This window comes from Lithobates pipiens, unplaced genomic scaffold (genome assembly GCF_037356315.1).
Source record: "Lithobates pipiens isolate NorthernLeopardFrog02 unplaced genomic scaffold, aLitPip1_a1.2 Scaffold_16, whole genome shotgun sequence".
Lineage (NCBI taxonomy): Eukaryota > Metazoa > Chordata > Amphibia > Anura > Ranidae > Lithobates > Lithobates pipiens.
In genome coordinates this window covers 240,167,583-240,194,213 of record NW_027507748.1, presented here as the reverse complement: position 1 = coordinate 240,194,213, position 26,631 = coordinate 240,167,583, and the positions used below count along the sequence as shown (strand labels likewise).

The 26,631-nt window shown below is 44.2% G+C and overlaps 1 protein-coding gene and 1 long non-coding RNA gene across 3 annotated transcripts in view; one reads left to right on the top strand and one right to left on the bottom strand.

The window, feature by feature from the left end:
• Window positions 1-16,899, bottom strand: part of NUCKS1 (nuclear casein kinase and cyclin dependent kinase substrate 1) — a 50,853-nt gene extending 33,954 nt beyond the window's left edge. For both annotated transcript variants that reach the window (XM_077481206.1, XM_077481207.1), the window contains exon 1: window positions 16,741-16,899. In XM_077481206.1, coding sequence (XP_077337332.1) covers window positions 16,741-16,757 — 17 coding nt within the window. In that variant the 5' untranslated portion in view covers window positions 16,758-16,899. The remainder of the gene's footprint in view (window positions 1-16,740) is intronic.
• Window positions 16,900-17,235: 336 nt separating this feature from the next.
• LOC143982472 (uncharacterized) overlaps window positions 17,236-26,631 on the top strand; it is a 122,729-nt gene continuing 113,333 nt past the window's right edge. The window contains exon 1 of the long non-coding RNA XR_013274464.1: window positions 17,236-17,363. This is a non-coding gene — a long non-coding RNA (uncharacterized LOC143982472). The remainder of the gene's footprint in view (window positions 17,364-26,631) is intronic.

The window sequence follows — 26,631 nt, the reverse complement described above, 5'->3', positions numbered from 1 at the left end:
GCCACAATCGGCACCTTTCAGGGGGGAGGGGGGTGCAGTTACCTGGATAATCCAGGTAACTGCACCCACTTCCGGGCTAGCTCTCTGCGGAACGGGCGTACGTTACGCCCCGTTCCGCAAGCGCCCGCCCCCTTCAGCAAGTGCCCCGCTGCCTGCTGGGAAACACACAGCTCCCAGAGGCAGCGGGGACCGTCCGGATTGCGCCGCGCAGCTCGCGCATGCGCAGTAGGGAACCGGGAAATGAAGCTGAAAGGCTCCATTTCCTGATTCCCATACCCAAGATGGCGGCGGGACCCGGCAGCCGAGCGAGCGATCGGCTTCGGGTGCCGACATCGCGGGCGCGCTGGACAGGTAAGTGTCACTATTTAAAAAAGTCAGCAGCTGCAGTATTTGTAGCTGCTGGCTTTAAAAAAAAAAATAAATAAATTTGCCGGTGGAACAGCTTTAATACATTGTCTTTGTTTAAAAAATTAAACTAAACAAGTTAATCTACTCTGTGCACTGGTTTTGCACAGGGCAGCCTGGATCCTCTTCTCTGGTATCTCAGCGTCATTCCTGGCCCCTAACTTCTGTTTAGGGACTCCACAGCAAGCAGCTTGCTAGGCCCACCCCCCTCTCCTTATTGGCTTACTGACTGATTGAAAGCAGCAGCCACTGGTGCCCACTGCTGTGAGTCATCAGGAGGGAGAGTCCTAGGCAGCCAAGGTTCTCGTGCACATCGCTGGATCAAGATTGGGTTCAGGTATTGGGGGGGGGGGGGGCTGCTGCATATAGGCGTTTTTTTTCTTCTTAATGCATAACAAAAAAATATATATATATTAATCAAAAACTGGACTTTACAACCACTTAAGTGAATTGAAATCTAATAGGATCACAGACCACAATAAATTTGAGATTAAAGTGGTATTAAACCCAAAAGCAAACATTTTATGTATTGCAGCTTACCAATCTTTAGATGTGGTGGCTGCATTAGGCTTTTACCCCCCCCCCCCCCCCTTTTCAACTAGCGATCTGGCTAGCAACACACCCCCTTGTCTTAGATTGTCTACACTCTGAATGAAGATCAACAGACACAGCTATTGGCAGCAGCATTGTTAATCTGGCAGGAAATTATTAGATACACACTGTAACAAACTGAAGTCATCTAACTCTAGCTCACACTTTAAAGCGGTAGTAAAGTCTGCTTGTTTATTTATAACCACAGGTAAGCCTATAATAAAGCTTACCTGTAGGTACAGTAAGTATTTCTTAAACATACACCCTTTAGGAAAGATTTACTACAGTAGCAGCCGTCCATTGAGGGATCTGTGCCACAGCCATGACTCCCGCACAAATGCACAAAGTAATGTCACTGGCCCATTTAAACAGCCCGCAAACCTGAAAGGAAGACAGATGAAGATGAAAGCCCTGTCGGTGGTGACAGCGTACCGTTGGAGGCCTTCATTTTAAGGCAAAGTCTTTCATGATGGGCAAGTATGTGATGCAGTCATATTGACATTAACGTGCAGGCTGGTCATTGTAAGCAACCCTGTCAGTGGTAAGAGATTTGTCTCATCGAGATATCTGCAGGAATTTACACTCTTTAAACTAGATATCAATCCAGCAATGTGTATGAGAGCAGTGGCTCTCCCGAGTCTCTTGCTCCTCATTGGCTGCAAGAGCCACATCACGGCAGATGGGACTTTGCAGAGCACCGCTGTTTTCAAATTGTGACACCAGGTGTGGGGAGAGGATCCCCCACCCCCGTCACAGGGAGGTGTATGCTGAACATGGTAAACCTAACGCTAAACCTCAAGTCTTTAAAAAGGGGGAAAAAAAATTAAATAGTTTAGGGTTTAAATCCACTTTAAAAAGCACTATTAAACCCAAAAGCAAACATATCAAAGCTTATCAATGGGGAGATAGTGGAGCATACAGTAGATTGACAGGAGAGCAGACTGATGAGCACCAGTCAACTAAGTCATCACATAAAACAGGAGTAATGGATGTCTGAATGACTCCAAATGTACTGGCTCACTGTAAGGCCCCATTCACACCCAAGCATAGTGTTTTCAGGCAGAAAGTCGTGCGATTTTACCACAATTTTGTACAGGTCAAAAGGTAACCAATGTAAAAAAAAAAAAAAAAAAAAAAAAAAAAAAAAAAAAAAAAAAGGGGGGGGGGGGGGGGGGGGTTCAAGAACTTGTTTGCACTTCAGGCTTCAAGCATTTTGGAGTGGAGATATGAAACATCTCCATAGAGGATAATTGATTTTTTTTTTTACCCTCCGTTTTGTAGCTTGAGGCTTCAAGCTACAAAACGTTCAGGTGTGAATGGGGCCTAAAAGCGCAGACTTGCATATTCACTTCAATCGCATTTACCTGGAATTAAAAGCAATCGCCATTTTACATACTGGATTTCATTTTATGCCAAATTGATTCTTTGAACAAGTGCAATACTTTTAATAAAAAGTCAGCTCTTAAGAGGTTTTACACTATTGGTGCTCATCTCTTCACTGTGGCTATACCATTGGTTATGATTGCTTGAAGCAAGAGGATTGTTTAGAGCGATTCTTACCGGGTTTTTTTTTTCTTTGCTGGAAAAGTAGAACATGAGCCTAATGTGACACTCCATAACAGGAGGTCTATGCTCTCTGGTAAGAGTACATACATATACAGTTGTGCTCATAAATTTACATACCCTGGCAGAACTAATTTCTTAGCCATTTTCCAGAGAACATGAATAACAAAAACCTTTTTTCACTCATGGTGTTTGGCTGAAGCCATTTATCATCAACTGTGTTTACTCTTCAAAATCAGAAAGAAAAAACAGAAACTACCCAAATGACCCTGTTCAAAAGTTTACATATCCAAGTTCTTAATATAGGGTATTGCCCCCATTTAACATTAATGACAGCTTGGAGTCTTTTGTGGTATTTGTGGATGCAGCTCTCTCTTCCCAGATGGTAAAACTGTCCATTCCTCTTAGCAAAAAGCCTCCAGTTTCTGTAAATTCTTGGGCAGACTTGCATGAACTGCACGTTTGAGCTCTCCCCAGAGTAGCTCAATGATATTGAGGTCAGGGGACCGAGTTGGTCACTCCATAACCTTTACTTTATTCTGCTGTAGCCAACGACAGGTCGACTTGGCCTTGTGTTTTGAATCATTGTCATGTTAGAACGTCCAAGCACATCCCATGCGCAACTCCCTGGCTCATGAATGCAAATGTTCCTCCAGTATTTTTTGATAACGTACTGCATATCTTGCCATCAATTGACCAAATCTTCTGTAGCTCACACATCCCAAAAACATCAGCGATCCACCTCCGTATCTTTCATCACAGGCCTTGTTGACTCTTCTCCAAATGTAACATTTATGATTGTGGCCAAAAAAAACTCAATTCATCATTCCAAATGACTCTGTGCTTTTTGGTGTATTGTAAGTGGGATACTTTGAGGAATTTGCATAGTAATGGCTTTCTTCTGGCGACTCAACCATGCATCTTTCCTCAAGTGCCTCATTTTGCATCTTGAAACAGCCACACCATGTTTTCAGAGAGACATGCATTTCACCTGAAGTGATTTGTGGGTTTTTCTTGTGGCTGAAAATTTTAGTTGGTCTTGATGACTGTGGTTTGGTTTCAACAGAACGCCTAATTTTCCACTTTCTGATTAGTTTAAACATTCCTGATTGACATTCCTTGGATCTTTTTTTATATCACTTTCCTGTTTTATACAGTTCAACTACCATTTCCCGCAGATCCTTTGACAATTCTTTTGCTTTCCCCCGTGACTTAAAATCCAGAAATGTCAGTGCAGCGCTGGATGAAAGATGCAAGGGTCTGCCAGGAGTCCAGAAAAGCATTGACCTTTTATACACACACACACACTAATTATAAGCAAACAGATCACTGGTGAGGATGGTTACCTTTAATAGCCATTCAAACCCCTTTGTGTCAACTTGTGTGCATTTTATCAGGCCAAAATCACCAGGCTATGTAAACTTTTGATCAGGGTCATTTGGGTAGTTTGTTGCCATTACGATTTAAAAAGGAGTAAAAACAGGTGATTAATAAATGGCTTCAACCAAAACACTAACTATGAGAGTTGTTTTTGTGTTATTCATAGTCTCTGAAAAATTACCAAGTAATCAAATTCTGCCAGGGTATGTAAACTTATGGAGCACAACTGTATGTGGTGACAGTGAATCCACAAGTTGGAGGGATTCTGTCTCAACTTGGAATACAAGACAAATTTCACTTTCTAATCACAATATTGGGACTCTTATGAAATGGACACTTAGACTCATTGTTTGAATAGTTTGACCTTAGCGCAACAGTTTTTATTTGCATTTCTTCTATTGTGATTAATATCTCACGTTAGTGGTGCAGTTTCAATTTCAGAATTTTGATATACCACAAGAGCAGTATAATTTTGTTGTTAAATTGCATAATGTGCTCCCATAGGAGGACATTATGAAATACTCGCCTTGGAACAAAGCCCTCCAGTGCTGTAAGGTCACCGCTGAGAGGGCTGACATGTTCCCCATCTTTCTTATGGGTTCGCATGCTCCAGTTTTGTAAATCGGCCAGTGCCACAACAATGTCCCTACCGCGCATGTGCGCTTGGTTCCGGCACAAAGCTCCAAAGTTCCTGTGCTCTGCCGAAAAATCAAACTCGCTAAAATCTCCAACCACATCACTTCCGGCGACTCGCTTCGTATCGGTCGGACTAAAACATCAGTTTATTATATGGTGTACTATATAGGCAGCTCGTCCAAATCTACAATTATTCGTGCTGCAGTCACTAGAAGTGACATGGTTGGAGATTGAGGAGTTGGAGTTTTCAGAACACTGGCAAGGTATGCTGGGCCACCAGAGCGCATGCGCCAGGGATGTCACTGTCTGCATACAGGGTGAATATCTCTTAAAAACAGGGGTAGGTAGCCTCGGCCCTCCAGCTGTGGTAAAACTACAAGTCACATGAGACATTGCAAGACCCTGACAACCACAGGTATGACTTCGAGGCATGATAGGATTTGTAGTTTCATCACAGCTGGAGTGCCGAGGTTGCCTGTCCTAAACAGTGAAAGTTTTAGGAGATATTCAATTTTACCTATAAGGTTTACCTGTAGGTAAAAATGACCAGGCGGGGTTTACAACTGCTTTAAAAGCCGAATTCCACCTCTCTTCACACGAACTGAACAGAATCAAGTGGAGCATAGATCATACCTCTTTACCATGTTGCTCGGTTGTCTGAAGATACCCTGATATTCTAGGTTTAGGTGTTGCTTCGTACCATGCGACACTGTCCCTTCCACAACCACTTCCTACAGTAGCTAGTCTAACATCCCCCCCATCGTAGTCTTTCAGACTCTGCAAATTATGAAACTTTCTTCACAGATAAGATGGTGGGTGGGATTGAACAGCATTCAGTCACGCCTACAGGAAGATCCAAACCTCCTCCAAAAGTCCAGCCTCACAGATCACAGCATTATTCAAGTACAGTAGTCAGTACTCTAGCTATGCTGGAAACTCCATTTACTCGCCACCAATTACCAGACTTGTCCCTACATACCTACACTGCACAGACATTCACTGGCAAGCTCAGTGTGCTGCTGTTTCTCCTCCCCCAGTTCTTATGTAGCTTAGAACAGAGGGAATGTGAAAAATACACTTTGTGAAGCCGTTCATTTACATATGAATGAAATACCTTAACCTCCAACAGCCCTTTCGCTTTAGTATTTGAAGAAGCCATTTGCCATACTGCATGACAGAAAAAGACACATGGAGGTAGGACATTAACACCTTTCACCACCCACATGAAGGCCCAGAAACACCGACAATAACTCTAGGACCCACCCACATAACCTCCTAGAACTTGTACAAGTAACTCCCATAGCCCACCCCGAAGCTACAAAGGTTCATGGGACATGTAGTATCAGGACTGGAAAAAGGAAACAGAAGTTAAAACTTTGCAATTCAGCAAGGAGTGGCACACAAGTTACACACAAACTGACAGCAGGGTTGTGATTTACATGCACAATGCATCGGCTCTGGTGAGAAAAAGCCAGAGTCCTATAACCACTTCTGGACCGCCCAGCGGGACAGCCTCATTACTTTGGCATTATATACCAGGGTTTGCAGTAGCTAGCTGCTGACCCACGTAATTTTAAACAGCAGGCGCTCCTTTTTCACATAAAAGTGGTCTGACTGCAGATTCGACACAGGATCACTTTTATGGGCAGTGGGAGAGTCACATAATTTTCTGTTCTTAGCTCCATAAGCTCAGAGCTGGAGGAGCAGCACATTGATCCTCCTAATGAATGAATATGCGTGTCAGGACAAGTTTAATCATTGGAGAGCAGGCTGACATCTCAGCACAGCAAGAACTGTCCATGCGGTGCTCTCATGCCTTGTGTGATCAGTTTAACCACTTGCTTACTTAGCACTTATACCCCCTTCCTGACCAGGACAAATTTTAAGCTTTCGGTACTCTCAATTTGAATGAGAATTGCAGTCATGCAACACTTTTTTCACATAGGAGTTTTTTCTTTTTTTTAAAGCAAAAAAAGTAACGAAAACGTTGGGGGAAAATAAAATCAAAACAAATCCCCAACTTTTTCATATTTTCACTTAACCAAAACAGCAAGTGAGAGAAAATCCCTTTAGCCACCTCCCTCACCGCTGTATAGACAAACGACTGCACAGCTCTTGTTCCGGAACGTCCTCATATGATGGCACCCAGTTTAGGTGCGCCGCATCCCAGGGACAAGGCGCAACCCAATCTCAGCAAAGAGCCATGGCTCTTTACCCATGTGATTTGCATGACCACGCAATTGTCAAAGTGTGACAGCACTAAAAGCTGAAAATTGGCCTGGGCAGGGAGGGGGTGAAAGTGCCCTTATTGGAGGTAGTTAAAGTGACCCAAAATTAGCAAATTTCTTTTACGGATTATTAAACAGAATTTATATAGCACCAACAGTTTGTGACATGACAAATATGGTGGGTCAATCTCCCTAATAGGGGCACAGACAGCAATAAAAGGTAAGGTGTTCTAGTACCTCTCCACTCAAGCTTTTCCTAGTCAAATTAGATAAAACGGCATATACCCTATGTTTTAGTTAAATTAGTAGTAAAAAATAAAACCCCTACAGATACACCCCTAGGCTACCACTGGCAACATTCAATTCCAATAATACAATGCATGGCTTTGTCTCCCAAGGCTGCATTCACACCTTAACATAAGCATTTACAGGTGAGTTTCTGTGCATCTTCACTTGACGGATTTTGTTTTAGCAAAATGAAAAACTAGTTGCTAGGATGCAGCACTGGTTGTTTAGTCTTGTAAAATTACATTTTCCATGGGACTCCCATCAAGGTCTATGTGGCCAAGGTGTCTATGGCACCTTTTTTGCCCCACTGGAGCTTCAGATGTCGAGCTGTGAACAAGCACAATTTAAAAGCATAGGGTTTTGGTTAAGCGTTTGAGCTTCAAGCTACAAAAGGCTTAGATGTGAAAGCAGTAGTCAGACACAAACGTATAAAAGTTTGGAGTGATAACCAAAAGGGGCAGATCTGCATTCGTTAAAGAATGTAGTGAACCAAAGTACCAAAAACCTAAGGATCAGCATGATGGGCAACTATTTTTTACGGGAAGTTTTTGGGCATTTTTTTTCCTCCCAGCAGAACAAATCTATATTTAGTATCAAACCTTTTGCCCACGGGTTTACATGCATATTTATGCACCATCTTTTAAACAGAAACTAAATGCAACCGCTTTAACTAGGAATCATTGAAGCCCCATTCACACCTGCATAGCCAGAACATTGCATTTGGGGCAGATTCACACGCGCTTCTGCATGTCACACATACGCCAGCCTATTTACTTGAATGGGATTGCCCAAGTGCAAATGTCATACAAAGGAAGAGGACAAAAATGAACAGATTCTGCACAATTCTAAATCACTAGGTTTAAATGGGGTCTCTCCAAGGATTTTTACTAAGGTTGGAAAGCCTGTACATAGCAACTAGCTTTAATTTTCAAAACGTAGAGTGTTACTAAATCCAGGACCCTGCATTCACCAAATCTGTCTCCCATAGTACACAACATTGAAATGCAATTGTTTTAGTAAATCCAAGCTGCTAAATACCTTTTATCAGCAGTATATAGCAGTCTTGTGACTTCTATGAGCGTCTGGTTAAAGCTTGTACAGCTTCCACACTGACTGTCCTATCGGGATGCAGAACCCCTGACCCTCTAGTGCTGATTATCCCTGAGCTGACCACATGTGCGGGCGGTGCTCTTGTGTCCTGCTGCTGTATCTACTGACACAGACAGCAGGAACCACCCCTCGCATCATTGTATTTGACTGACAGCAGCTGGAGCCAATGGCTATCGATCCATCCAATCTGAACCAGAGACACCAGCTGGAGCTGGTGTGCTCGTCCCCAGAAAGACCGGGTTCAGGTAGGTAAAAGGGGGGCTCTGAATCACAGGAGGTTTTTGACCTTAAAGCGGAGGTCCACCCTAAAATAGACCTTCCGCTCATCGGATTCCTCCCCCCCTCCGGCGCCACAATTGGCACCTTTCAGGGGGGAGGGGGGTGCAGTTACCTGGATAATCCAGGTAACTGCACCCACTTCCGGGCTAGCTCTCTGCGGAAAGGGGTGTACATTACGCCCCTTTCCGCAAGTGCCCCGCTGCCTGCTGGGAAACACACAGATCCCAGAGGCAGCGGGGACCGTCCTCATTGCGCAGCACGGCTCGCGCATGCGCAGTAGGGAACCGGGAAATGAAGCCGAAAGGCTCCATTTCCGGATTCCCATACCCAAGATGGCGGCGGCAGCACTCGAGTGTCGATCTAGAGATCGGCTTCGGGTGCCGACATCGTGGGCGCGCTGGACAGGTAAGTGTCACTATTTTAAAAGTCAGCAGCTGCAGTATTTGTAGCTGCTGACTTTTAAAAAAAAATAAAAAAAATGCGGAGTCCCGGCGGACTCCCGCTTTAATGCATAGAATGCATTAAGTTGAAAAACCCTCAAGGATTTACAAACCCTTTAAAGTGTAAGTAAACCAACCCCCCTATCGTTTTCAGCCAAGGAAGCTACCATCTTTGCCTCCAATCTACAACTGCCATGATTCTGCACATGTTATCAGTTGACATCAGCCATTGGATGGTTTGACAGTTTGGTCGAGAGCACAGCAAGGAAACATGTTTGTTTATACTTGTTACCTATAATTGGCAAAAAAATTAAAAAAGGGGGGGGGGATGTAAACCAAAACGCAAACCAAATCCATTTTTTTTTTTGCAAACTGGATGGCACCTGTCTGAAAGCATCATAAGAATTGGTAAGCTGCAACATGTTTGCTTTTGGGTTGAATAGACTGCAATAAAGCCGTATTAAACCCAAATACAAAAATGAAATACATTTCAGCTCACCAATCATTAGATGTGATGGCTTCCTCAGTTTTCTTTCCTTATGCTGGCTATACACTATATAAAAAAAAAAAAAAAATGTTCAAGCCCATTTTCGAAAAGCACATTCAGCTGCGAGAGTTAACGATCATGCCATCATGTAATGACCGATGTATCATTCAACGGACATAAATGAATCTGTTTTTTGTTAATTCTTTCACATATACCTAGTGCAAAGTTTGGAGGGGAACCACATTAACCTTTCAATTTATTGTTCGTTCGGCAGAAAATTTCCAAACTTGTCCTTAGTTTTTCGGCTCAAAAACGTCCCAACCAATTTGTGCCCATTAACTAGCCGAAAAACAAATGGTCTAAACTACCAAATTTCAGATTTCTCGTGTAGTGTATGGCCAGCATTCAGGTTGCTCAGTTTTCAACTGGTGAGCTGAACAATAAACACACCTCCTGTGTTAGTACAACACCACTCTGTTTGAATAAACACAGGGGGCATAACAGACAGCAGCTTTGTCAAGTGTTAAATGTAGAAGACTTAGATACACTAACAAACGGAAGCCAAACTCCTGCTCACACCATCAGTTAGGCAAGGTTGACACCTATGCGTTCTGCAGAAAATGTATTACAGTTCATTTAAAGCGGGGGTTCCACCCTAAAGTGGAACTTCCACTGATCGGAAACCCCCCCTCTGGTGTCACAATTGGCACCTTTCAGGGGGAGGGGGGTGCAGATACCTGTCAAAGACAGGCATTTACACCCACTTCCGGGCATAGACTCCCACGGCAGTCTATGCCTCTTCCTGTCCCTGCGCGCTGTCTGCTGGGACACACACGGGTCCCAGAGACAGCGCGGACAATTCCTATGCGACTCGCGCATGCGCAATAGGGAACAGCGAAGTGAAGCCGCAGCGCTTCACTTCCCGATTCCCTCACCTAGAATGGTGGCGGCAGCAGCCGAGAGATCGATCGGCCTCAGCATCGCTGGACCCCGGACTGGTGAGTGTCCATTTATTAAAAGTCAGCAGCTACAGTATTTAGCTGCTGGCTTTTAATATTTTTTCCACAGTGCAGTCCCGCTTTAACATTTTCCATAGGTCACGTTCACAGTTTTGTACGTTTTCAACTGGTGTGGTTTTTAGAAAGGGTCAGGGACTTTTTTCCCCCGCAGATGGTTACGCTTTTGGTTCTAAAGACTTCCCTGGAAACGCATAAAAAAATTGCAGTGCTTGCGTTTTCACTGCTTTCTCTAGCATGACAGTTCCATAATCTAGTTGGGGAAAAAAAAAAAAAGAAAAAAAAAGTATACAATCCATACACACAGTTGACCCAGAGGATGGTTTAATTTGCTCCAGCAGGGGGGGGGGGGGGGATATCGTTACTGATCCCCCAAGAAGCAATCAGATATTCCCTGGATCAACTTTACTTATAAATATTAGTATTCAGTTAAATTGTGTATGTAATCCCGGTTCATTAAATTTGAGCTGGGCACATATCTGCAGTGTTTTGTTATCTCTCTTCAAAGCACTAGCTATCCTGTAGCTGTCTCCTGCTCTGTTCTTCCATTATCAGTCTGACAACTCCTGACAAGTTCTATCACATGATAAAAGCAGCCCGAGTTATGCGTTGGGGAGGATGCTATAAATAGTTTAGCAGAGCCCTGCATTATTCAATGATCAGCTCTGAAAATCTCTACCTATGGAGAGGGGGGGCGCACCTTTCCTCCAATCACCTTTCTTGGATGTATGCCCGGGCTTCACTGCAGTGTTGAACAGGAAGAAAAAATTAACACAATCTGAACTTTATAAACAGTATATAAAGCTAAAGAAATCAGAGGAAAAAAAAAAAAAAAAAAAAAAAGTGTGTGTGTGTGTGTGTGAGATAATATATATTAACACACACACACACACACACACACCTCTGTATCATGAGGCGGTTCACTTCACTGGGTAGGTGTGAGGGTTTACATCCACTTTATGTGCATTTAGGAAAGAAACTAGATATTTAAGGCTCCGTTCACATCTCCGCAGTCCTAGTTGCAGCGATTTGCAATAGTAGCAAATCATGAGATGCCCGTGCATTCCCTGTGGATTTTAATAGCACGATCGGGAGACAATTGCAGTAAAAACATGGATCGTGGGACACTTGTCATCCAAAAGACACACAGGAGCTTCTTTTGGTGTTAAATGTAGAAGACTTAGATACACTAACAAACTGAAGCCACCTTTTTACCACGATTGTCACCCCCATACGTGGAGATGTGAACTGAGCCAAAAAAATAAAACACACACTGCCCAGAACCAGCTCTTGAGGGAGTCTGAAGAACTGTTGGTGTTATATAAATCCTGTAGAATGATCTGCCAGAACACCTAGATCCCTTTTCACCATGGATCGTCCCCAGCTGCTTTTCTTCTAAAATGTATGTGGCATGCATGTTTTTAGCCCCTGAGTGAATAACTTTACACTTAACATTAAACCTTATTTGCCACAGACAGTGAATTGAGGTTAGCTTATAAATTGGAGACATGCTGAAAGGACGTTATTCCACTGCAAAGCTTGGCGTCATCCAGAAACGGTACTTTTAATCCCAGACCCTTTATAATATTAAAAAAAGTAAGGGTCCCAAAATTAAACCTTGAAGTACACCATTGGCAATCCTAGACCATTTCAGAGTAAGAATCATTAAAGTGGTTGTATACTCAATTTTTAAACTTTTACCTACAGAAAAGCCTATAATAAGGCTTACCTGTAGGTAAAAAAAAAAAAAAAAAAATATCTCCTAAACCTGTAAGGTTTAGGAGATATTCCCCTCGGTATGCGCCGCTGACTGCAGCGGCGCATGCGCACAAGGGGATTCTCGGCCTGAAAATCCGGCAGTGGCTGGCCGGAATGAAATCTCCCGCGCACATGCGCGGGAGTGACGATATCGCGGCTCCAGCCACTCACAGCGCCGGAGCCGCGATACCCGGAAGAAACGCAGAGGGAGCATGTCAGCTCCCTCGGCGTGGATCGGGCCAGATGTCGGGGCCTCGTTCTAAGGTAAGTATTTCATAATGAGCTAGTATGCGGTGCATACTAGCTCATTATGCCTTTTGCTTTGCAGGTTAAAAAAAATAAAAAATGTGCGGGTTTACTACCGCTTTAACCACTACTCCGAATACAGTCCTGTGGGCCAGTTCTGCCATCCATTTACAAACGGATCTTTCCAAGCCTGTAGACTACCATACACATTAGCCGTGTGTGGGGAACTGTGTCAGTTGCAACAGACACTCTGCCAACTGACACCTCCTATAAATGCATTAAAACACATGTGAAAAAAACACATCACCCCTGCCAGTATTAAATGGTTGGTCTCATCCAAGTAAACATTCTGCTAGAGTTTGTGATGTGAAAAACAGTCTTGTTCACCTGATGAAGACAGAAGAAATGAAGCTTAAAAGGGAAACAAACACTACCTGATGTTTGCAGTTCTCCCTGTGCAAATTTCCACCAGGTACTCCGGTTTACTCCAAAGACATTCTGGAAGGTTAAATGGATCCAGTCTAAAGCTGGCCACACACGATTTTCTTGTTCAATTTCCTTTAGCATTACCTTAAACTATGTAGTGCAAGGGCCTGCCTGACTGCATACAATTTGAAAGTATTTAGGTTTGACCTCATATGGTTTTGATAAAGCCAAAGGAACATTGTACAATGTATGGTCAGCCTAATTTGGCCATAGAGATGGGCTTCAGTGTGTTCAAAATTCCACATGCACGATCCTGCCAGGCAGCGGGCACGGCTAATCACTGGCAGTGAAACATTTTGCGGGTCAAAGCTGCACATACTGGGAAATATCTCACTGTGTGTGATTAGCCGTGTCGGCTTCATGGTGGGATCAGGCACATGAGATTACGAAGACGCTCGAGCCCATCTCTAAAGGGTATGTATGCATGCAATTTAGAGACCTTAGATTGTAAGCTCCTTGAGGGCAGGGAACTGATTTTAATGTACAAAATGTAAAGCACTGCTTAAATTGACATAGTTAAAGTGATTGTAAACACAACCCATTCAGTTTAAAGCGGAGTTCCTCCCAGAAATGCAACTTTCACTTATCGAAATCTCCCCCTGCGGCGCACCTTTGAAGGGGGAGAGCAGATACTTGTCAAATCCAGGTATTTGCTCCCACTTCAGAGCATAGATCGCTGCACATTCTGCAGCAAACTACTCCATAACCACACACACACAAACAAACACAAACACAAACACCAAAAGACAGCAGGGACCATTCAGAATGCACAGCACGACTCACACATGCACAGTAGGAAACCAGTAGTGAAGCAGAAAGTCTTCACTTCCTAGTTCCCTTACTTGGCATGGTGGCAGCAGCCCCGTGAGTCAATCCATACATCGGCTACAGGTGCCGATATTGCTGGCTCTCTGGACAGGTAAGCGTCCATACATTAAAAGTCAGCAGCTACAGTATTTGTAGCTGCTGACTTAATTTTTTTTACCCAGGTGGAACTCCGCTTTAAAAACAGAAATAACATAGATATAAAAAAAAAAAAAAAATAGCTTCCCCCCCATAAAAGTGCCAACATTCCCTCTGCTCTCAGCTGCATAATAGCTGGGGGGGGGTCACAACAAAATGTGGCTAAATGCATGTTAACAAGCTTTTACATGTATTTGCCATTTCAAATGCCTCTGAACATTCATCCTGAATGCATTTTTTTGGCTTTTCAAAAAAATAAATAAAAATATGCTTCTAAACTCAACTGCCTATAAACGACCTTATGTACTTGTACTGATAAGATAACAGGAGGAGAGTTCAGGGGCAGCTGGAAAAAAAAATGCCCATCTGATCCTAAAACATTTGTTTAATATAAAAAAGGAGGGTGCACTGACCTTTTGCACTACCAATGGTAAAATTAAAAAAACCATACTCACAAACAGGCATATAAAAGATGCTCATCAGTAGATGAGATTACATCTCTGAATGCCTGCAACCCAGACCGGATATTGGAGGGGTCAGATGGCATCACAAACGGCTAATGTGTTTCAAGGGCGTACCCTCTTCCTCAGAGTCAAAGCGGTGAATCACCGCTTTGGCTCTGAGGAAGAGAGTACGCCCTTGAAACGCGTTAACGATGCCATCTGACCCCTCCAATATCAGGTCCGGACTGCAGGTGTTCAGAGACATAGTCTCATCTACTAATACGCCTCTTTTATACGCTTGTTTGTATGATTATTGCTGTTATGGTTTAATAAAAATTTTACCATTGGTAATGCACAAGGTCTGTGCGCCCTCCTTTCCTCCAAGTTTCATTTCTAAGAATACCCATTGTTCTGAGGAGGGCAGCAAGACTGCAGGCATTGTTTGATTCAGAGGGTTGGCCGTACCACTTACCCATAGACTAAGCCCCAAAGTGCAGGAGATTGTTGTTTTTGTTGCCTAAAAGTCTGTTTACCAGCATCAGTGTACATGTAACCTAAGGGCTGAGGGGAGTAGAAGCAGCAGCGCACAGAGTTTCCCAGTGAATGGCTGTGCAGCAGGGGTGTGTCAGAACAAGTGTGATCATTGAAAGAGCACAGCATTGCTAAAGCAGTGTTTCTCAACTCCAGCACTCAATGTACCCCAACAGGTCATGTTTTCAGTCTTTACATTTTGCACAGGTGATTTGATCAGTTTCACTGCCTTAGAAATCACCACAGCTGGTTCATCTGAGGGAAATCCTGAAAACATGGCCCGTCGGGGCGCCTTGAGGACTGGAGTTGAGAACTGTCCACGTTGTGTTCTCCTGCTTAGTGTGGTCAGTTTGTTACAGGAAAGCAGAAGGGACTACTAAGCACACCAGGGATTTCACATAAAAAGAAGCAATACAAAGAACAGGATACTTTCTCATACAAGTACATGGTATAGCAAGCACAGACCAGAAATATCAATAGTGGAGGTAACAAATGCCGTAACCTGTAAGACTCCATGCACACCGCACTTAAAAAAAAAAAAAAAAAAACAACACACATTATTTTTTTGTACAAAGTCTAGACAAGTTTTTTTTTTTTTCTGCCAGTGAGCTCAAATCAGAAGTTTTTTTTTTTTTTCCCCTGCCTCTAAACTTGAGCTCAAAATATGCCTGTAATCATCCTAATGTTGCCTTTCTCAACACAGGGGAACCCTTGAAATAGTTCTCCAGTCTCGGGGAACCCCTGCTAAAAATTAGAAATCTACAACTCACGATACATTAGTGTGTGATGGTCAGTGGAAAGAATGGTCCTTAAACTTGGTCATTGGGAAGAATTACCTCCTTACAGATAGCTAAAAAGATCAATAGTGTCAGTTGGAACTTATACAAGAGGCAGAAATGGCCCAATGCTGAAGGAACCCCTAGCAACCTCTGGAGGAACCCTGGTTGAGAATCATCGTCCTAATGTGTATGGACACTTAGGAGAACATTGAGTTGCTTCTGCAGAAGCAATTTTTAACCCAGTGTGCATGGAGCCTAAAGAATTAGTAAGGTGCAATATACAGTTTGGGTTCAATACTGATTTAAGTGGTTTGTCTCATCCATTTAAACTGATACATTCTGCTGGAGAGCTTGTGCTGTGAAAAACGAAAGAGTCGCTGACTGGCACACAAGATGAAAATAGAATTAAAAAAACGCCTACAAATGAAAAACGAATAAAGCTATCACATTTATGAATGAGTAAGCTGTAATATAATAAAAAAGGCTTGCTTTTAGAGTTTAAAAAGTGTGGCTTTCCTAAGAAAATCTATTACTTCCCGCGAGCAGCAGAGCCTTTGTTCGGCCGGGCAGGCAGGCACGGAGCCGTGTGTAGTAGGTTGTGTGTACACACTACTTCCCTCCCTCCCTACAAAACTCTTACTAGCCCGGCCCACTAACCCTATATACACGCCGGAGCCCCACATTTCCATACAACACATGCTTAGTAAGAGCGCTCGGTGATTAAAACGGTAGAAAAAAAAAAAAGAAAAAGAAAAAAAATGCGTTAATATGGCAGAGTAGTCGTAAATGTGATATCCCCGTACTGACTATGCTGTGTGTAAGGAGAACTCTCAGCATGTAAGGCCAGCGCTCCACACAGCACACAGGCGGCCTCGCCACACGGCGCCTCCACGCGGAGAAAGAAGCCAATAAACACATTAGTGGCCGGACACACAAGGCCGGAGCAGCACTGCAATGGCGTCCCCCTCCTTCAGCAGACAATTGCCCGTCCTGTGCCGCCATTTGGAGTCTCACCATGCCTCAGCGCCATTCCCCCCCCCTTCTCTCTCCGAGGCACGTGTGACTAAAGTGACGGAGAAGCCCACCAGGCCTACCCTCCCTCGGTACTCACCTCACTGGCCTAGACATGATTCCTTGGCGTACCAAACAGCAACTAGAGATAGGAGGTGGGGGGCGAACGTCTGCCTTCGGAAAAAAAAGAACCCCCCCGGGAGGTCGCTTTCTGGTGGGTGGGGGTTATTCAAGGAGGGAGGGGGGTTGGGAATAAAAAAAAAAAGGAGGCCCAAGCCTAGATGTTCTATTACAGCAAATGTACGGGGGGAGGGAAAAAAAAAGGCTTTCCCTTCTTCCCCGGGAAAAGCTTACATTAATGGCCGTCTAGGCAAGGAGTTAAAAAAAAAAAAGAGGCGGGAAAACCGGAGGAGGCGGAGCACTCAGCTAAACGTATCGCGCCGTTCTCCACAGAACACTCCCAGAGCTCGCTCAGTCGTTTGATTCCCCCCGTCCGTTGTAAAAGCCTAGAATGGCCAATTCCCGCTAAACTACGGCACGGCGAGGCTTTAACTCGTTTATCCCCCCTCCCCAACCGCCGCCTCAAACCCCTGAGCCAAGGGAGCAGCCTAACCCGCTGAGTGGGCGCCTCGCGAGCCGATTGGCCACGGCGGAGCACGCGAAGCTTCATTGGTTTATTCAAAACATCACTCTCGCACATCATTTGCTGCGACGAGGTTTTAGGTAGGTGGTGGGGACTAGTGCGAGTGAGAGGTCACGTTTTTACAGAGAAATGGAAGATGGAGTCGGGGCTGTGTTGGGAGAGCAGCAGATTCGCCACGGTTATACTGTGTTCCCGTACAGCGCACAGGCCTTTGTGTAGTCGTGGTTTAGAGGGGTACAAACAGAAGAGAATATACGCGGGGCAGCTCAATAAAAATCACCTCAGTTAGGCTAGCCTAATAACGTGAACGTGTGTTTTGTCCATACAAAAGCAAAGAGGGTTGCTGAGTAGAAGGCACAATAGGCAGGCTGCCTTTATATCTCCTCTCACCCCTCTGGAGACATTTCCTCATCCTTCCTGCTTGAGGTTTCACTTTGAGGGCTCATTCACATCACACATGCATGACAACTGCACACATTTCACTGGCAGAGACCTCAATTTTCATGTGTGCCAGTTATGTGCCCCCCAAATCTGTCTATTGTATGGATTCTGACCAAATCCTTTTGTATTGGAGCACCCTACTCCCTCATTACCTCTTAGTGTCCACCTGTGTTCTTTATTTCTCCCATATAGGGGAGTGTATTTCTCACAGCAGCTCCCATTCTATGGAACGTGTAGGACCCACTAATGATGGGGTACTTTGATGCAGTAAGTGGGCTTAAGCGCCATATGGTGTGACCAAATCCCCACATTTTTTGAAAATGCTCAGGCGTTTTAAATAGCCTTGAAGAAGATAAATGTAATTTTTTGTATGTGTGTGCTTTAATATTTTGTTCTGTTTATATGGTCTTATGGCTGCACTATCTTTAATGCGTCTCTTAGGGTGTGCCCCCCAAATCTTTGTTTAGTTATGTGCCCTGTTCATGCCAATGTTGATTTCAGGTCAGTTTTTTTTTTCTTCTGTGCGGAAAACTGCATACCGGTCATAGATTCTTTTTTTTTTTTTTTTGCACATTTTGGTGTGAACAGAGCATGTAGAAAACCATGGTTTTCTTTGAGTATTTGTAGAACGTGTGCAGAAAACCAGACGCCTCTGAACCATGGTGCGAATGAGGCCTCAGAAAGTCCAATTTGAGCATGGAGCTGAGCGTTTGTCCTGTGTTCATTGATGATGCTGATCGGGCAATCTGCATTAACCACTTAAAAGAGAAGTATGGGGGGGGGGGGGAGTTGGCCCATTTATACTTACCTAGGTGGATGTAGCATCTGTCCCCCTGCCATCTCTGCACTCAGAATCGAGTGATCGAACATCATCGATGGCTCAGTTCTTTCAGATCCCTGAATAAGAGGGCTGCTGACTGTCAATCAGCAGTTCTCCGCTCTGCTCCCTCCTCGCTCACTGGAGCGCTGAGCTGTGGAGCAGCTGTTTTAGGCAGGCATCGGTCCAGGCACCTGGCGGATCCAGACTTTGTTGGGATGACGCAGTGCCTGGACTGATTGCAGTGATGTCAGGTCCACTCTCTGCTGAAAACCGGTCAAAGGAGTGAGGAAAAATTGCACTCCTGTGACCCATAGGAGAAGCCCAGGCTGGAGTTCTACTGCGGCAGGGCGGCGCTATTACGTGAAACAACGTACCAGTGCATTGTTTCGTGTAACAGATCCTGTGGGCGTGCAACTGCACAGAGGGGGGAGCCAATCCATGGGTCCCACGGACCCCATGTCAGCCGGTTACCAGCGATTGCTCCACAGAGAGGCAGAACAGGGATCTGCCTATGTAAACAAGGCAGATCGCCGTTCCTAGTAATCAGGAACAGTAATCTCCGTGTTCTTCTGGTTAGGCCTGATTCACACTTGCAGGTTGCAGTTTGCATATTGCAGGTACATTTTGCATTTTTTCAATACATATCTTTAAACCGTTGAAGTTTATGGAACCAGAATAAAGTCCCTGGCCCTTTCCATAAAATTCACAGATGTGAACTACATCCATAGAAACCCATGTTAAATGGATTGTAGTGTGTTTCTGCAAAACTGAAAATGCACTAAAAAATGCATAGGTGTGAACCAGACCTTAACCACTTCCCACCCGGCCAATGCACATATACGGCCGGGTGGGAGCCGTCTACTTCTGATAGGATGTTCAGGAACGTCCTTCAGAAGGAGCGGGATCACCCACGCAGCGGCGCGATCCCGATGTGCTCGTGTCACCCGGACACGGCGCATCTCAGATCGGCAGGAGGGCTCTGTGATTGGCCCTTCTGATCACATGACGGCCGTGTCCAATCACGGCCGTCATGTGATGTAAACAAACAGCCAGTTGCTAGGCAATTGGCTCCTCCTCTCCTCACACAAGTCATCGCTGAGGAGAGGAGAGCAGATCGCTGCAGCCGGCTGATGATCAGTGAGTATGAGCTGTTTTTTACAGCTTTTTACTCACTGATCATCAGTCTAGTGTAAACACACAACACACCACACAGTATAAACAAACATGTCCACAAAACATACATGTCCCCAAATAATAAAAACACATGTCCCTAATAATAAAAACATGTCCCCCACATATGTCCCACTAAAATTACATGTCCCAATGATTATCTGCACACATATGTACATGATCATTTGCGTACATATGTCCGTGATCATACAAACCAATTATTATACACTTAACAGATAAAAAAAAATAAAAAACAGAGTCGTGAATAAATAACACCAAAATAAAGCTCTATTTGTGCGAACATAATGATAAAAATTTCATTTGGGTACAGTGTAGCATGACCGCACAATTGTCACTGAAAGCTCTAGAGCTTTCATGAAAGAGCTTTCATGAAAGACAGGAGTTGTCAGACAAACCTGATTTCTTTTTATGAGGTGGTAAGTAAAACCTTGGACAGAGGGGTGGCGGTGGACGTGATATATTTGGATTTTGCAAAAGCATTCGATACAGTTCAGCACACACGGCTCATGTGTAAGGTAAAGTCTACAGGTTTGGAAACATCAGTTTGTAGATGGATAGAAAACTGGCTAAAAGACAGAATTCAGAGAGTAGTGGTTAATGATTCTTACTCTGAATGGTCTAAGGTTATGAGTGGTGTACCCCAAGGTTCAGTGCTGGGACCCTTACTTTTTAATATCTTTATAAATGATATTGGGTCTGGGATCAAGAGTAACATTTCCGTCTTTGCAGATGACACCAAGCTATGTGGTGCAATAACGTCCTTACAGGATGTCACCAATTTACAAGCAGACCTCAATGCTCTGTCTAATTGGGCGACTATGTGGCAGATGAGGTTTAATGTTGAGAAATGTAAGGTTATGCACTTGGGGGCTAAGAATATGCATGCATCATACACGCTAGGGGGAGTACAACTGGGGGAATCCATAGTGGAGAAGGATCTGGGGGTTTTGGTAGATCATAAGCTCAATAATAGCATGCAATGCCAAGCTGCGGTTTCCAAAGCGAGCAAAGTCCTTTCTTGTATTAAGAGAGGTATGTACTCCAGAGAGAGAGATATCATTTTGCCCCTGTTCAAATCATTAGTAAGACCTCATCTGGAATATGCCGTTCAGTTTTGGGCACCAGTTCTCAAAAAGGATATCGGTGAACTGGAGAAAGTGCAGAGAAGGGCAACCAAACTGATAAGAGGCATGGAGCAACTCAGCTATGAGGAAAGATTAGAGGAACTGAATTTATTCACTCTTGATAAGAGGAGATTAAGGGGGGATTTGATCAACATGTACAAATATATAAGGGGTCCATATAGGGAACTTGGTGTCGAGTTATTCACTTTAAAGTCAACAAAGAGGACAAGGGGGCACTCTTTACGTCTAGAGGAGAGGAGATTTCATCTCCAAATACGGAAAGGTTTCTTCACAGTAAGAGCTGTGAAAATGTGGAATAGACTCCCTGCAGAGGTGGTTATGGCCAGCTCAGTGGATTGCTTTAAGAAAGGCCTGGATTATTTCCTAAGTGTACGTAATATAACTGGGTACTAAAATTTATAGGTAAAGTTGATTCGGGGAAAATCCGATTGCCTCTCGGGGGATCAGGAAGGAATTTTTTCCCCTGCTTTAGCAAATTGGATCATGCTCTGCTGGGGTTTTTTGCCTTCCTCTGGATCAACTGTGGGTATAGAATTGGGTATATGGGCTGGTATATGTATGTATATGTATGTATATATATATATATATATATATATAATGTATATATATGTGTATGTATATGTGTATATATATATGTATAGTATATTTTATTTTATTTATTTTTATTTTATTTTTTTTGGTTGAACTGGATGGACTTGTGTCTTTTTTCAACCTGACTAACTATGTAACTATGTAGAGCGATAAAAGCTGAAAATTGGGCTGGGAAGGAAGGGGGCGAAAGTGCCCTGTATTGAAGTGGTTAACCACTTGACAACTGGGCACTTAAAGTGGTTGCAAACCAAGGCTTACCTGTAGGTCCAAGAAATATCTCTTAAACCTACACAGTGATGCATTGTAGCCCATTATGCTTTACCTTTGCAGGGAGACAAAAAGGAAGTAAACCCATCAGGGTTTATTTCCTCTTTAAACCCCCTTCCTAACCAGACCAATTTTCAGTGCTCTCACACTTAGAATCACAATTTCTCAGTCATGCAACACTGTACCCATATGAAATTTTTGTCCTTTTTTTTCTCTCACACAAATAGTTTTCTTTTGCTGGTATTTAATTACCGTTGGGTTTTTTATTTTTTGCACTATAAATTAAAAAATACAGAAAATTCTGAAAAAAAAAAATTTTTTCTTTGTTTCTGTTCTAAAATTTTGTAAATTAAGAATTTTTCTTCATAGATTTTGGCCACATTTTATACTGCTACATATCTTTGGTAAAAATAATCTAAATCAGGGTATGTTATTTGGTCTGTGTGAAAGTTATAGCATCCACAAGCTATGATGCAAATTACTGAAAATTGATCACACCTGAAGTACTGACAGCCTAGCTCATTTCTTGAGACGCTAACAAGCTAGGGCAGTACAAATACGCCCCAAATGACCCCTTTTTGGAAAGTATACATTCCAAGGTATTTAGAAAGAGGCATGGTGAGTTTTTTTTGAAGTTGTAATTTTTTTCCCACAATACTTTGCAATATCAAGATTTTTTTTTTCTCACAAAAATGTCATATTAGCAGGTTGTTTCTCACACACAGCATATGTATACCACAAATTGCACTCCAAGATATATTCTACTACTCCTCCTGAGTATGGCGATACCACATGTGTGAGACTTTTATGCAGCATGGCCACATAGAGAGGCCCAACATGCAGGGAGCACCATCGGGTGCTCTCGGAGCATAAATGACTCCTCTAATTTCTTGACTACCTCTTACACTTTTGAAAGCCCTGGAGCACCAGGACAATGGAAATGCCCAAAAAATGACCCAATTTTGGAAAGAAAATAACCTAACATATAATCTATGAGGCATATAGAGTCTTTTGAACATGTAATTTTTTTCTACACGTTTTTGGAAAATGTAGAAAGAAAATAAAAGCGCATTTAAAAAAAATAAAAAATGCCACAATTGCCAGTTAAAATAATTCAGTGCAGTATCGCAAAAAATGGCCTGGTCATTTGGTTAAAGCAGTATTAAACCTAAAAACAAACTTTTTTTGTTATGCTGTAGCTTGCAATTTCATAGATCTGATGGTTGCATTAATGTTTTTAGCTGTCTTTCTTTTATTTTCACCTGGTGGTCTTGCCAGTAAGATTCATTTCTGTATCCATGGGTTGCAGGAAAGAAATTTGACTCAAGTTCCTCCTGCCAAGCCATTGTCTTTTACCCAGAGGCAGAAGCTATCCCTGCTGGGAGAAGACAGTGATTATTGGTAGCGGCTAAAGAAGCTCCTAGCGATAATCACATGTAAAATCCAGCAGGCTTGTTGTACCTAAGTTGATCGCTTGATCAACTTGGTACATTCAGCCTGCCCATACATGGTTTGAATCTCGGCCGGTTCCTGCTGAACCGTCCATGATTTGAACTGCCTATGGCTGGCTTAAAGCAGAGCTCCACCCAAAATGGGAAGCTCCGCTTGTTTGCTTCCTCCCCCTGCTCTGCCTTATTTGGCACCTTGTGGTGGTGGGGGGGGGGGGGAGCAGGTACCTGTTTTTTTTTTTTTTTTTTTTTTTTTTTTTTAGAGGTACCCATTACCATTTCCTGGAGACCCCTGGAAGTTCGGCCCCCTCACCCTCATCCTTCCAATGCTGCCAGGCCATTCATAAAGCGCAGCGCGCTAGGGAACCGGCTGTGAAGCTAAAAGGCTTTATTGTCGGTTTCCCTTACAAGGAATGGTGGTGACAGCACCCAAGAGCCGATTGAAAAATCAGCTGGGATGCTGACATTGCAGGATCCCTGGACAGGTAAGTGTCCTGATATTAAAAGTCAGCAGCCACAGTAATTGTACCACTGACTTAAAATTTTTGGAGGGGGGGCTGCAGCTTAGCTTTAAGTCTGTTCTTTTTCAACAGAACAAGCTGTCCTGCAGATGTAGAAGTCAGAGTGTTGAGACAAACCAATTAACACTGACAGCGTTGCTTACATTGATCCGCTTTTATTTATGTAAGGGTGAATTCACGCTATATGCAGTGACAGAGTTTTACTGCATGGTAAAATGTCTTTCACCGCAGGCACCGACAGGAAACAATTGTTTACTATGTGTCCCATTCACGCTGCGCTAAAATGCAGACGTGATGTATTTTATCACAGTGCACTGTGCCGAATCGTATAGCAGTGTACAGCAAAACAGTGCATCACCGTGAATTACGTTTTGTACACTTGATATAAAGTTATTGCAAAACAAAAAAGGAGCTGTGTAATACGCTAAATCACGCACCACACTGCCCCCTACCACAGCCAGCAAAGGAGAGCTGTCGCAGTGATCTGTTTTTACGTGAATTCACCCTTTATCCCCAAAGGAACAAAACTATTATGGTAAGGCTTCATGCACACTGCTGCTCCTAAACTTACATTTAGTAGCTGTTGGTGTATTTTTGCCAAAGCCCCTAAACTCAACTCAATAACTGACTATGTGTCCATGGACACAGGCTTTTACCAGAGTTTAGGAGCAGTGAGGTTTAGAGACTGTCAAAGCTCATTTACTGAACACATAAAGGATCACATTGAGTAGAGGAGCTTTTTTGCATAAAAAAATTACTCACCTAACTGCTAGGCACGTTTAGCACTTCAGCATTTATTCATTTTAATGGGCAGAATAAATAAAAATTCTGTCCAATGAAATAAACTCCCAAAATACAGCTAAACTGGTCTGAAAAATGCAGCTTAGGTGAGTTATTAACGCTGATTTTCTCCTGTCCAGAGCTGGTCTGAACAAGTCCTTAACTGGTTGCTGACCGCCGGCAGTCAAATGACGGCCAGGCGGTGCACCTACTGTGGCGGGAGGCCATCATATGATGGCCTCCCGTTTAAACAGGGAATGTGCGCGATCGTGCGCGCGCATCCCTGTTTCTTCGGTGGCGGCGTGTCACGGAGACACCGCTCGCCACCGAAGGGGGTGAACAGCCATTGGTTATGGCTGTTTACCACATGATCAGCCGTAATGAAGTCACGGCCGATCACAGATGGTCACACCCCGACTGTGCACGGCACGCTGCGTGTGCACGTCGGTGGCGGCGTGTTCCCCGGGAACACTGCTCGTCACTGACGCTGGTAAACAGCCATTAATCGGCTGTTTACCCACGTGATCGGCTGTGATCCTTTCACAGCCGATCACTAAAATGTAAACAAACCGCGAGAGAGAGAGAGGGGGGAGGGGGAGAGAGAGGGGGAGAGAGAGGGGGGAGAGAGAGGGGGGGGGGAGAGAGGGGGGGGGGAGAGAGGGGGGGGGGAGAGAGAGAAGGAAGGGGAAAAAGGGCCGGAGAAAAAGGGGAAGGGGAATAGGGAAAGAGGGCCTTTTAATGAAAATCTGCAAAAAAACAAAATCATTATCTCAATGGCAGACAGTGCTATAAACAAACAAATATATACAATTAACACCGCTGGTGTGGCAGACTGACAGTGGGCACTGGGCAGGACAGGGGCACTGGCAGGCAGATACTTAACAACAGTACAGCATCACTTCCTGGATGTGACTAACATCACTAAATAATGACAGAAAAAAATAAAATGAATCACGGCAAGGCGCAAGATTTTTCTGTAAGAACACTAGCTGATCCACGTGCTCTGGTTTGAGGGTGCTTCTTTTTGCAGTTGCCACATCTCCTGCAGTGGAAAAAACCCTCTCTGCAGACACGCTTGTGCCTGGAATACACAAGTATTGCTTTGACAGCTGAGAAAGGAGGGGAAATGTGACCTCATGCTCACGCCACCAGTTCAAAGGGTCCTCGGTGAGAGGCAGAGGTGGGGCTTTAGGGTCCGTTCACACGGGCAACTCCGATCCGACTTCAGGTCGCCCCTAGTCGCCTCAGGTTGGACATTTAAAAAGCAATGTAAGGGAATGGGAGCCGTCTTAATGCACGCTACTGAAGTCGCTCCGACTTCAGAAAAGGTTCCTGTACTACTTGAATCCGACTTGTAGGCGACCGCTACCCATTGATTTCAATGGAGGTCGCCTCCAAGTTGGATCTCCGTCTATACGGAGGCGACTCTGACAGAATTATCAGCTCTCAAGAGGGAACTCCACGCCAAATTTATGGAAAAAAAATTGGCGTGGGTTCCCCCTGCGAGAGCATACCAGGCCCTTAGGTCTGGTATGAATATTAAGGGGAACCCCCTATGCCGAAAAAACGGCATGGGGGTCCCCCCAGATCCATACCAGACCCTTATCTGAGCACGCTACCCGGCCGGCCAGGAAAGGGGGTGGGGACGAGCGTGCGGCCCCCCCTCCTGAGCCGTACTAGGCCGCGCGCCCTCAACATGGGGGGTGCCTTGGGGAAGGGGGGCCCCCACCCCAAAGCACCTTGTCCCCATGTTGATGAGGACAAGGGTCTCTTCCCGACAACCCTGGCCGTTGGTTGTCGGGGGTCTGCGGGCGAGGGGCTTATCGGAATCCGGGAGCCCCCTTTAATAAGGGGGCCCCCCACCCTATGTGAATGAGTATGGGATACAATGTACCCCTATTAATTCACCTGTAAAATAAAGTACAAAAAAAAAACCACACACAAGATAAAATAGTTTATTGCACAGCTCCGGGGGTCTTCCGTCTTTGGGGGTCTTCTCGCCGGACTCCTCCGCTATCTTTTTCTAGCTCTTTTACTAGCGGAGGAGCCCGGCTTTCTTCCTCATCGCGGCCTCTTCTTCCGACTTCGGGGGTCTTGTCCCCCTCTTCGGTTCTTCTGCCGGGCCACCGCGCCTTCTTCTAGCT